Source organism: Nothoprocta perdicaria, unplaced genomic scaffold, assembly GCF_003342845.1.
Source record: "Nothoprocta perdicaria isolate Ctin4 unplaced genomic scaffold, notPer1 scaffold_124, whole genome shotgun sequence".
In the NCBI taxonomy this organism is placed as follows: Eukaryota; Metazoa; Chordata; class Aves; order Tinamiformes; family Tinamidae; genus Nothoprocta; species Nothoprocta perdicaria.
This window is the reverse complement of record NW_020454361.1, coordinates 2,200,769-2,213,359: the sequence shown is the minus strand read 5'-3', so window position 1 is coordinate 2,213,359 and position 12,591 is coordinate 2,200,769. Positions and strand designations below refer to the sequence as shown.

Here is a 12,591-nt window from a genome sequence, read left to right as displayed (position 1 = left end):
TCCGGATGGAGGCATTAAGTAGTTGAATAAAAAGTCCATATATAGCTTCAAGTAGAGTACAAATCTTAGAACAGTACAGTCCAGTAGAATAGGCAGTGTAAACCATGTCTTGCCCAGAAATAGTACATTTGCATGATGAATGAGGGGTATACCTGAAGTGAATTGTTAATCTCTGGTGGTATTGCAGCTGTCAACCCATTGCATCTTAGTTTGCCTTTATACATTGACTTGTAAGGTTGTCCAAAACAACACTCTAAGGTATTGCTTCTAGATAGCAACAAAACTTTAAGGTGTGGGAGATGGATGAATGCAGTCCATCTCCTGCTTGGGACCCTTTGGATGCTCTTGTATCTTTGTATTGGCATAGTAGCAGGGAAAATGGGACACATGTTCAAAGGAGATTTATAAAGATCTAATTGGTAATGTGCTTTCTGCCACTAGAGAGCACAGCCTCTCTGGCAGGGGCTCTTGCTAATAATCTTCTCCCCCCTCCAGGTTGTGAAGACAATTGGCCTAAGAGAGGTTTGGTTCTTTGGACTTCAGTATCAGGACACCAAGGGCTTCTCAACCTGGCTGAAACTGAACAAAAAGGTATGTTTGCTTCAAGCTTTCATCTGTTCTGGGCTCCTGTCTCTTGAAGAACAGGGCTGGATCTAGTCCTCATGTTAGAGTTCTATTCTTCTCTGAAAACCTGAAATTAATGAGTTGGCACTGCCTTTCTTCAGCACCCCCCTCCAGGGATGGAGGAGACCTGGTGCCCAGTCTGTTCTGCCTACATGTAGTCTTGCCTGTTAACCAGGCAGACCTGTTATCCTTCCCTGTAAGGGTTGATGTAGTGTTCCTGTGAGCATCTTGACTGGAGGGAAACCTGGGAAGTTGCTCGTCTTGTGAGGACTTGTGGCTTGTTATAAATGTTGTGGGGACAGGGTGAGGTGAGATGTTCACCCGCAGGGAGTTGAAAATCTTAGGCTTCTCTGCATGTTCATTTTTGCACTGGAAAGAAGGTTTTCTTTCTAACACACGCTTGTCTTTTTCTTTTTGTGAGCCTGCTCCACCCAGTTGGTACATTGCTTGTAAAACCTGATCAATTCTGTCGCTGCAGGTGACGGCACAGGATGTGCGCAAGGAGAGTCCCCTGCTCTTCAAATTCCGAGCCAAGTTCTACCCAGAGGATGTGGCAGAGGAGCTGATCCAGGACATCACGCAGCGTCTCTTCTTCCTCCAAGTGAAGGAGGCAATTCTGAACGATGACATTTATTGCCCTCCAGAGACAGCTGTCCTCCTGGCTTCTTATGCTGTCCAGTCAAAATACGGCGACTTTAACAAAGAGGTGCACAAGGCTGGCTACCTTGCTAATGACAAACTGCTCCCACAGAGGTAAGTGAACCCCTAAAGTGTGTTTGTGTTTTTTTAATCTTGTTTTGTTTTTTTTTTTTTGTCTTGATTGGCCTGTACAGAAGGAAATCCAGCCTTGTATGTTACCATGAACATGGGCATTGATATTCACTTAAGAGCTTTAATCTTAACAATGGTATGGCTACTAAAGAAACTGTAAGTAGTGGGAGAAGCTCTGAAAAATAAAGATATAATGATAGAAGAAACAGATCCGTGGAGTTTGATAAAAGTGTGAATATTTACCTGTTTCCTTGACTAGTTTTGTACTCGGGCCACTTGTGGGAAGGGGTTGTGGGCCAATGGAGTATTCAGTGAAGTTGTTCAAGAGCAACATATCCTGAGCATGTTGGTCTCAAACATCTCATGTGCTCTTCTGATATGCTGCCATTTCCTTTCCAGAGTTCTAGAGCAGCACAAACTCAACAAGGACCAGTGGGAGGAGAGGATCCAAGTGTGGCATGAAGAACATCGAGGAATGATTAGGTAAGGGATGCAGTGTGGCATTGCCAAATGTGAACTAGTGTGAATCTGCTAGTGTGTGACATCAATGTAACATCAATCATAACTTCTCTAGGCTGACTGTTGGCATTCCTCAGGTTATTCTGCTAAAGAAAAATGAGATTCATGCACCTCTATCCTTGCTAGTCTCCATGGACTGACTGCTTGTAATATGGCAAAGCTATACTTGCTGAGCTTGTCCGCTGCTGTCTTCTAGGGGAAGATACTTGGAACTTTTCCAGGTTGTTGCTGCTCTTTGCCTGTAGGGAGGCAGTATCTTCTTGTTCTGGTGACTAAAATGGACTGAGAAAGGAATGTCTGCTTTCTGTTTGTGTATTGCAGGGAAGATGCTGTCTTGGAGTACCTGAAAATTGCACAGGATCTGGAAATGTATGGTGTGAACTACTTCAGCATTAAGAACAAGAAGGGCTCTGAACTATGGCTAGGTGTAGATGCTCTTGGACTCAACATTTATGAGCAGAATGACAGGTAATAAAACTCTTCTTGTCACTGTCTTCAGCTTCTTTCCAATACAAAGGAACATTCAAAGTAATATTTTTAAAAACTGTGCTATCTCTGTGTTGTTCTTCATTTCTTACTCAGAAAGACCTGGTAGTCAATCCACTACTTAAAAAAAAATGATATGAGGTCACACTTTGATTAAAAACATGTTGCTTTTGTTTCACTTGCATAATTGCAAGTCTTCCTGCCATAGATATGTTCCTAAGTTAGTTTTATATTAAGAAGAGGAAAAAAAAAAAAAAAAAGGCAGGTGTTGAGGAACTGCTTCCTATATTTGTAGCTCATGTTTGTGTGTCTCCAATTTTGTTTGTTGATTGCAGTCACTAGTAGTGTCATAATATCATGAGGGCTGGCCTGGCAGAATTCTAGCCGTTGCGATGTGGGTCAAGAATTTGAAATGACTTGAATCTTTTCATTTCTGCAGGCTAACACCGAAAATTGGATTCCCCTGGAGTGAGATCAGAAATATCTCATTTAATGACAAGAAGTTTGTTATCAAGCCTATTGACAAGAAAGCACCAGTAAGAAACAACTTGAAATATATATATATATATATATATATATATATATATATTTAAATGTTGAGCACTTTATTGTTGTTGAATGATCTGGCATTTTACTGTGTGTTTTAGAAGAATATTGTTCAGCCTAAACTTAAGCTATTCAAAACCAGTGGAAGAGAGAGACTCTTGACTTTGGGTTTCTAGTTCTCTTAAGCCTGCTCAGTTCTCTGCTGTTGTGGTGTCAGAGACACTTATGTTGAAAATGAATGCTTCTTATGCAGCCTACTGGATTTAGTAGTATGCAGGAAAATCTTTTGCAGTTTTTTCCTTAAGCATAGTTTTTGTCACCCTATTTGAAGCTGAAGTGTCAGGTAATCTTGTAGGATATGCTAGGAACATTTTTTATTATTCTTTTAAATGAAATAATTCAGCTTGGTCTCATCTTCAAAGTCCATTAATTTTTCTGGATGTTTTCTGATACCTGTTCTTCTTCTGCACTTGTTTTGCTGTTGCTTGGAAAACATTTGCTGTTGCTCCTTGTTAACAGAACAAAGTTATTTATCCATAGGACATGACCTTTAATACCTATTCTGATGTAAGAAAAAACATTACACTTCATGTCACTGACAAGAGTGTTGCATAAAAAAAAAAAAAAAAAAAAAAAAAGAGTGGAATGGTGAGGTGAGACACTTCTGCCCTGTGTGTGCTTATCGGGTTAAAATTCACTCCTGAAAGACAGGTTTCTGATTACCACTTTGGATAAACTAGATGCTAGTGAGAAAAACTGGCTAATAATTCTAGGAAGCTCAGGGTTCTGAGATGCATTGTATTCACATAGGACTGTTTCTGCTGAAGGAGTTAAGTCTTAATGCCACCTTCTCCTTATTCCAAGGACTTTGTATTCTATGCACCTCGGTTACGGATTAACAAGCGAATCCTGGCACTTTGCATGGGGAACCATGAACTCTATATGCGCAGGCGTAAACCAGATACCATTGAGGTGCAGCAGATGAAGGCACAGGCTCGTGAGGAGAAGCATCAGAAACAGATGGAGAGGTTGGTGGCGTTTGCACAACTTGGGCCTGGTTGAGCACTGCACAGTAACATCACGTGATAGCAGAATTGCCAAAAGCACCTTTACTACTAATCTGCTTGAGCCAACGATAGGGCAGATTGCTTCACGCTTCAATAAATCAAACAAGTTGATGGAAATAGCACTTTTATAAGAGGGATCCACTGTCAGGCTCTTAAGTTAAATATATGATCATCTATTTGACAGAACTTATCTGAGGGCAACATTGATGTTATGGGTGCCCACTAACAGCATCGATGCCCCTAGATTTGGCAGGGCTTTTCTCTCTGCATTGGACTTCAAATGATTTCAAATGTATTAAAGCTAGTCAGCTCAGTGCTCTAGTAGCATGCTCAAAACTTCACCAGGAAGTGCCCCACTTTGAGCAGTAGTTAATGCTAAACTGCATTGTGACCTCCCCCCTCATCAGAGCCCTGCTGGAGAATGAGAAGAAGAAGAGGGAGTTGGCAGAAAAGGAGAAGGAGAAGATTGAACGTGAGAAGGAGGAGTTAATGGAGAGACTCAAGCAAATTGAGGAGCAAACCAAGAAAGCTCAGCAAGGTAATATGGTAACACTAGAATATTTTCTAGATGCATGTTCTGAGTGAGAAGACCTACCAAGTAGTAAGGCTAGGAAATCTCTGAACCATTTGAATCTCCACTGCTGTGCTAGGGCCTTGTTTTTGCAGAACTGAGCTGGGCTTCTGAAGGTTAAAGGAAGTTCTCGGTGTGCAGCTGCTGAAGTATGGCTTGCATTGAGGATGATGGGAGGTGGCCAGGCTGAGCCAGGACGTCCTGTATGTGCTGGCTGGGAGCTTTATCCTAGCACCCCTGTGAGAAGTTGGGAAGCATAGTGCCTTTTGCATTGGCCAGCTCTCTGGTCTTTGCTGCCTAATTGCTTGGCCAGCATTATCCTGGCAAAACGCTGTATGCTTCTTTGCCTCTAAAGACACCATTTTGATCTGGATACTTTCGCCCGAATCCTGTTAGGCAAGTAATTTCCTGGTCTTGAACAGGCCTAGCTCCAGCTGTATGTGAAGGAGGAAAAGAGACGATTGAGTGTCTCCTTGGCCTCATCCTGCAAATGGAAGCCTTTATCTGGAAGTTGGGGTGAGGGCATCTTCTGCAGTCATTCTGTACTTGGTCTCTCTTCAAACACACTCTTCTGTCTTCTCAGAACTGGAAGAACAGACTCGCAGGGCAATGGAGCTGGAGCAGGAGAGGAAACGAGCTCAGGAGGAAGCAGAGAAACTGGCTAAAGAACGTCGAGAAGCAGAAGAGGCAAAGGAGGCCCTCCTGAAAGCATCCCATGATCAGCAAAAGACCCAGGAACAACTGGTGAGTGAACTGAAAATCTGGTAGGGAAGAGGAGGGTGGCAGTTCTCAGAGCACTATGAATATGGTGGAAGGCATACTTTTTTATTTTTAAACCTCAGCCAGATGAGCTTGTGCCTAGATGCAGATATATTTGTACATTAGATATAAAATTATATAGATTAATATATTTATATCTACAAATATATATCTATATGTAGATATAAGTATATCTATATATATTTGTACAGTATATCTATCTTACGGTGCACTTTGCGTGCACTTGTAGGCAATGTTGAGGGCAATGTGGAGCTCACAAATTGCTTTCCTCAGCTTGAGTTCAAAGAAACAGGATCTGTAGCTCTGGAGAAAAAAAAAAAAAACCACCTTTTTTAGCTTCCTATTTCCTTACATTACAGAGATATCAATGGGACTGAAGAATACAAAAAGGTTTTCTCCTTATTGAAAGAATATTAAAGATACTAATTTTATTTGGGACTTGGATTACACATGTTATTTAGCAGCAATTTGGGTTTTGTTCCTCCTAAAAGCCTTTCTTTTGCAGGCTGCTGAGATGGCAGAACTCACAGCAAGGATCACGCAGCTGGAGCTGGCCAGGCAGAAGAAGGAGAGTGAGGCCCAGGAGTGGCAACAGAAGGTAAAGCAGCAACAACATTTTTCCTGGAGTTACTCTTCATTTTTTTGTGTGTGACCTGCCACACTATTCCCATATTTTGCCGCATTTGCAAATGAACAGTATTGTTGTTCTTCATTGTACTGTGAAATGAGTGTCCTATTCTAGTTCCAAATAAATAGCCTTATTAATATGACTAATATTCCATGAATTGTAATGGTTCTTCAAGCCTCTGAAATGAAAGCTAGCAGAAGGTTTTGCAGGTGATTGGTATCACTTCACTGTGCAGTAGCTGCAGCACTTGTTACTTGCACCAGGTAGTGCTCCTGCATGCTCCTTTTGGGCAAAAGTCTCTTGCACTGTGAAGAAGCCTGCCTTGTATTCAGGACTATATTGTCTAAGCCATGTGGCTGTCTTATTGCAGGCACAGATGGTGCAGGAAGACCTTGAAAAGACCAAAGAGGAGTTGAAGACTGCTATGAGCACTCCCCACGTCACTGAGCCCATGCACTCTGAGAATGAGCATGATGATGAGCAGGATGAGAATGCTGCAGAAGCCAGTGCAGAGCTGCGGTCAGAGGCCACTATCAAGGACCGCAGTGAGGAGGAGCGCACCACTGAGGCAGAGAAGAACGAACGAGTCCAGAAACACTTGAAGGTAAAAAGATAGCAGTAGAGAGAGCCTGTGTGTCTGGGGGTTGCCTCTATTCTTGCCACATAATGCAGCTGGTAGGTATCGTTGTTTAGAAAGAGAGGAATCCTGATCTTGCCGATTAGTTTAGTAACCACAGAAGTGTGTGGCAGATCTTGTCTCCTGACACTTGATTTCATGGGTAATAGTGAAGCATTTCCGAGTGGTGCCAAGAAACAGCATCTGTCATATGCAGCATACTCTTGTGAGTCATGCCAGCTCTCTGACAGCTGCTCGAAGCCTTGACTGCAGCGAATTGTAGGACTTGGTCCAGTTTCTATCAAGCAGCTGTCAGTAACTCTCTGACTAGTTTGTACTGTTAAACCCTGAGAGCAGCCCACTAGCACCCAGCATGGGGTGGGTGGGCAATGCTGCCCCTCCTTGCTGCAAGGATCAGTGGTATACTGCTGTTGATTCTTCCCACTCACTTCGTTGTACTTTGTACTGACTGCAGTAGGGTCTGCTTGTTCTGCCTCATGCTGGGGTGGCTTTGCACAGGCAGATTGACAGAAGTGTTTTTGTCTACTGCAGCTGTAGGCTAGTAATTCCTACTTTGGCAGGACATTCCTAATGTCCTTAGAGATCCCTCCACCAGGCTTTTCCACTGTCCATCTGGAATAGACTGATGACTGTTCTTTGTCTTGTTCCAGACAAAGATCAGCAGGACAAAGATATTTGATGCTTTATACCTTCAGATATTAGGGAAAGACAGTAACTTATTCAGGTGGAGTTTCCTCTTTCTGTGGGTACTGAACCTTTAGGAGAGCTGAATGAAGAAGCCTCTTCCTGAGAGGAGGGCATATGCTAATCCCTTCCTGTCTGTTTCCCATCCCCAAAGGCTCTTTCCTCGGAGCTGGCAAATGCTCGAGATGAAACCAAGAAGACAGCCAATGACATGATCCATGCTGAGAACATGCGACTGGGCCGAGACAAGTACAAGACCCTCCGCCAGATTCGGCAGGGCAACACCAAGCAGCGCATTGATGAGTTTGAGTCCATGTAAACTCTCCCCTGCACTGGCCGCCCTGCACTCTTCTCCCCGTTCTCCCTTCTTCACCCATCACTCGCTCATAATCGTGCTGTGCTGGAACCACTACAGAAGAGTGACCATGGTCTTATTTATAGAGTTTTGGGCAAGTGCTGCAATTCAGCAACAGAGGAAAACCAACTGCATCTTCCTGGGGGTGGCTGGGGAAAGCAAACTTGTGTTCTTTGGGGGGAAAATTTGAAATTGCTTGGCTTTGGGTGAAGTCTCACTGCATTTAGTATTGTATCGCTTGTTGAAGTAGCTGCCTTGCTATTTTCTGCCACTGGGTAAAGAGGCCACCAGTTACTTTGACTGATTAACTTGGAGTAAACTGCTACAGTTTGACACCGTGCCTTCCTACTAACTTGTGCAAAGTTCAATATTAAGCTTAATGGCCAGAGTCTGTATTTCTGCCTTCGTATAAAGTCTGACTCATGTAGTTGAGAAGGGGAAGCAGGAGATAAGGAGTAAGAGTTGGTGATATAATACAGACTTTCTTCTAAAAGACCAAAGCTTTTGACCTTAAAACTTAAGCGGGCGAAATAGCTCAACAGTGGTGTTAATAATGTCTTTTATGACACCTGATGGTATTAGCTGTTCTTTTTTTAAATGATGAAATTTTGAGTTTCCTAATCATGTGGAGACCTTTGGAATATTTCCACTAAAGTGTGTTTTGGACCATCAACTTCCTGTTTTCCAGAAGAAGTGTTTTCCTCTGGGTAAATTGCTTTGTTTACTGTTACTTGTCTGACTTGAATGTAACCAGTGAAGCAGAAGTAGCTAAAGAACATTGCCTTCCATTTTGGGGTCACCAGTGGAAACCTAGAGGGATAGGCAGAAATGCAAAGAACTAAAACTTGCTGCAGTTGTGTTTTCCCCTCTGGTTGTGGAATGAGATTTCAGGTGTCCAGAAGAGGCCTTGTTAACACGTAGTCATCTGTGCCTTATGACTGTGTATAGATCTACTATGGGTCAGTTGTCTTCACTTAAGCTAGCTATAATTATAAAAAGTAATGAGAAGCTGGGGACCAAAAATTACTTTTGTGCTTGGGTGATGTACAAGTCTGAATCTGTCTTCCCAGCTTCCTAGCATCAGAGGGGAATGGACCACACCCTCACTAGCATTCTGCAAAGTCACTAGCGTCCTGCTAGGCTCCTTCACAGATAAATAAATCCCAGTGACTTGTCCTGAGAACAGGCTGTGACACTTACCAGTGCCCTTGACACCCTGTCTTCCAAGCTTTCCATTCCTGTCTGTGCTGTAGCTGCTCAGACTCCTTTCCTCCATTTCTGGGGAAGGAACAGCCATATATTCTCAGGGGTGAATGGATTTTTGCCTTGATCCTTCATAGAAGGAAATCTCCAACTTTACGAGAGGCTTCTTACAAAGGGAGTCAGTCCATCTCAAATGGAGTTCTCCTTTGCTTGCTTTGGATTAGCCTGTCTCTACAGGAAATCATCAAGTTAGCATATAACATAATTTCTTGCCTAGCATCATCTTAAATCTTTAAAACATTCTTGGTTTTGTGGATGCCTCTCTTGTGTCTCCACCCTATGGAAAAGGTAAAGGACAGTGTGCCAAAAAGAAATGTTCATGTCAGTGTTAATAAACTGCAGTATTTCCTCAATAATTCCTTGGGCTGGTATCAGTGACCTCACCAGTGCTTTTTTTTTTCTCTCTCTCTCTCTCTCTCTCTCTTTTGAATCAGTACAAGTCTCTGTGGAGATGCCAACCAACTAAAACCTCTTTCTGGTGGGAGCATCGCTCTATGCTCCTACTATGCATCCATCAGAGTCACTTGGGAGCCCCCTACTCTGCCCTGGACGCAGCGTGTCTTTGGCGAGGGGACGCGGGAAGCATTTGGCCAAAAACACATGCCTCAGTGCTTCGAATGTCACCAGTGAAAGACTGCAGTTATGTGTGTCAGAACTGATTTGCATATTTCTTTACTGAAGGGTTTTTGGCACTGGCTCTACATGAGTCTCATTATTGGGGAACAAACAACCATTGCACTTCTGTTCTGGTGCTTTAAAGCTGGTTCTCAGCACTTCCGCTCTGTCCATGACAACTACTGGTGCATCTAGGGGCAAAAAGGCCCTTACTGCATTTTAACAATTTCCTAATGAGAAGATAAACGGTGCCTGGAATACATGTTCAAATAATAAACCAGAAAACCTCTTTCTGTTTTGATGGGTCACATAATACTGCTGAACTTGTGTATTGCAATGCTGGCCTGACTTCTGATTATAGGGTGTGGGGTGTGTTGTTGGTTTTTTTTATTTTTTTTTTTTATTTTTTTTTATTTTATTTTATTTTTTTTATTTTGTTCTGATTCCGAATGGTCCAATGCAGGAATAGAACGGCTTGTGCCAGTGAGTCCACCTAACTCCTTGTGTAGTTGTTTCAGCCCTGCCCCCTTCTTAACCAGTATTATATTAAAAGTGGTATCTAATGATATTTGATTTCAATACTTCTAGCTATGCACAATTAGAAAATATTAGTCATGGGAGAGAGGATATTTTTATGTCTCCCATCCTTTGGAAATGTATACTGTATTGTAAAGAGATGATATTTTGCAAAAAAAAAAAAATAATGTAAGAAGCTTTCAGTATTACAGTGAGATTTCTAGATATGTTTTTTTATTTTTTAGAATATAGTGAATTTTTCTTCCTGTCCCTGTTCCAGATTAATTGGATAAATACTCCTCTTAGGCTTGGGGGGAGGGAATTACTTTATGAATTGTTTGCCTAGCTTGTGATATTGGGTTTGTTTTTTTTTTTTTTTTTTTTGTAACTGTAAGTTATGTTGAGGGCTTTTTTTTTAATCTAGTTTTTATTAGAAAATTAATTCCTTGGCGAGTAGTATATGGGTCCATCATGTGGTTATCTGCAAAGAGCCTTGATATTGTGGGGTGTTTTTTTCCTTATTTTCTATATTTAGAGGAGTTGTTAAAATCCATACCTTGTTCTTCCTACAGTGCCAATAAAGTTTAGAGAAAATCAACAAAATGTCTGGATGATTGCTTGTGGCTTTCCTCAAGTCTGGTGCCAGATTTCCAGATGAGCTGTGTTTCCAGATGGACTGTCCGGCCAGCCAGGAGGCTGCATTCGCTTCTAAAGAACCCAAGCTGTGACTTGAGCAACATCTTCACTTACTATGCTCACTAGGACTTGTAAGGAAGAGCTGAAGTAACTCTAGAGTTGCATGTCTTTGAGATAGAACTGCCTGGTGGGCTGACAGTCTTAGCACAGGACTCTCCATCTCCTGCACTGGGAGGGGAGCCCAGGCATTTTCTTCAGGAACCTGGTATTAGCTTCTCGGTGGCAGATAAGCCAGATCTAGTCTTCTGGCCACTTCCTTTTGGTACACTGAACAATCATAAGATGTAAACATCCATCCACGCCAAGCTTATTAGTTCAGGTCAACTCCTGTGGATACTATCAATAGCAGTCATAACTTGGAAAAGTAATCTAGATTGAGCTTTGCTCTCACCTTGTAAGAACCTGTTAGTTTTTAACAGCACTATCCTCTTGAAGTCTTTCTTGGGCTGGAGAGAACAGAGTAATTTGTGACATCAAAAGAGCTTTGGCTCCCCGTTTCTCCTATTAACTGTTCCAGAGAGCTGTTGCTTGTACCCTTCTCTGGCTTCAGCAGGAGGCTTAAGTTCAGTCTCCAGAGTCTTGGACTACAGGGGCTCTGCTGTTGAGTGTCTGCCTCTGTTGTTTTCAGACATCTTGCAAAGACAGGTAAGGGCATATACAAGTAAGGTATTTTGATCACAGATTGTTGCATGGCAGCTGCTTGATCACCAACAAAGGCAGAATATCCCCCAGAGGAAAAATGAGGAATAACCACAATGCAGCTTGTTTGCCCTGTATGATCAGTGTCCCTGCTCTCTTGAGCGCTGCCTTCTCTGCAGGCACAAGGATCAAGTTATGTGCAGCTGTCCAGACACCATATGCCAGCGCATAACTAGAGCACTTGATGATGGCCACGTATCAGTGTAGCTCATCCGTGCTGGGCCTCAACCCAGAGGTGCTGTGAGCCCTTGGTGTCAGCTTGCACATGTGACATCTGTTGATGTTTTCTCCCTTGCAGGAAACCCAGTTGTTTGCAAGAAGAAGAAATTTGGGCTCAGACATCTACTGTTAAAGAGAGTCTGGCTTCAGCCTTGCAGGTAGCTGCAGCTCTTGTGTTAATACATTCTGGATGAGAACAAGTCCATAGTACAGAATTAAGTTCTAAATGAACATTAATGGCAAGTGATGGGTTAAGTTGAGTAGTTGAGTAGTTTTAAGAGGAACTCTCAGAATAGAGGGCAGGATGACAGGAAGAGGAAAAAAGAAGAAAATAGAATCTGTCAAGGAAAAAACAGCAGTGAGACTGGAAAAATAAGAGACATATTGGAAGCTTCTGGAGGTGATTAAAAGTGCACTTGCTGTGGTGCTCTTTTAAGACCTTCGGGTACGTCAGGACAGCTTTCTGCTGAGCAGAGCTTGTTGGAAAATTACAAGTATATTGTCTCCAAGTGTGATCTTTTAAAGAAGCACAAGCCAGGGTTGCTTTTCCATCAGGCCTGAGGGAGAGTCAAGGGGATGTGGAATATGCCAGTCTTGAGCTGGGAGGCTGCAGTGGAGGCTGGGTGTACCCCACAGGCAATGGTAATGCCTCCCATCCATCTTCAAAGCATCCTTCACTGACTGACTGAAGGAGAATATCAGCTGTTGTGCGTGAAGGATGAGGTAAGGGCACTGTAAGTCCATGGTGGCCTTCACCCAGGCAGGCAGCAGCTCCATCAGCAGGTGCTGCCAGAATGAATTCCTTTGTTCTGTTGCTGTGGGGCAGACTTGTCTCTGATGGTGGCTTACTGCCCTCTTGTTTTTAGTGCTGAACACCCGGTCCTTTTGCCTACAGGCAGTCTCGTAGGGAGCTGC

General features: G+C 42.8%; 1 protein-coding gene across 1 annotated transcript in view; it reads left to right on the top strand.

Moving 5' to 3' along the window:
- Positions 1-9,587, top strand: part of MSN (moesin) — a 48,139-nt gene extending 38,552 nt beyond the window's left edge. Inside the window, exons 3-13 of the mRNA XM_026054647.1 lie at positions 496-591; positions 1,103-1,377; positions 1,795-1,878; positions 2,236-2,382; positions 2,840-2,936; positions 3,811-3,974; positions 4,421-4,551; positions 5,168-5,328; positions 5,870-5,962; positions 6,363-6,596; positions 7,468-9,587. Of these exons, the coding sequence (XP_025910432.1) occupies positions 496-591; positions 1,103-1,377; positions 1,795-1,878; positions 2,236-2,382; positions 2,840-2,936; positions 3,811-3,974; positions 4,421-4,551; positions 5,168-5,328; positions 5,870-5,962; positions 6,363-6,596; positions 7,468-7,632 (1,647 nt within the window). The 3' untranslated portion in view covers positions 7,633-9,587. The remainder of the gene's footprint in view (positions 1-495; positions 592-1,102; positions 1,378-1,794; positions 1,879-2,235; positions 2,383-2,839; positions 2,937-3,810; positions 3,975-4,420; positions 4,552-5,167; positions 5,329-5,869; positions 5,963-6,362; positions 6,597-7,467) is intronic.
- Positions 9,588-12,591: the final 3,004 nt, after the last annotated feature.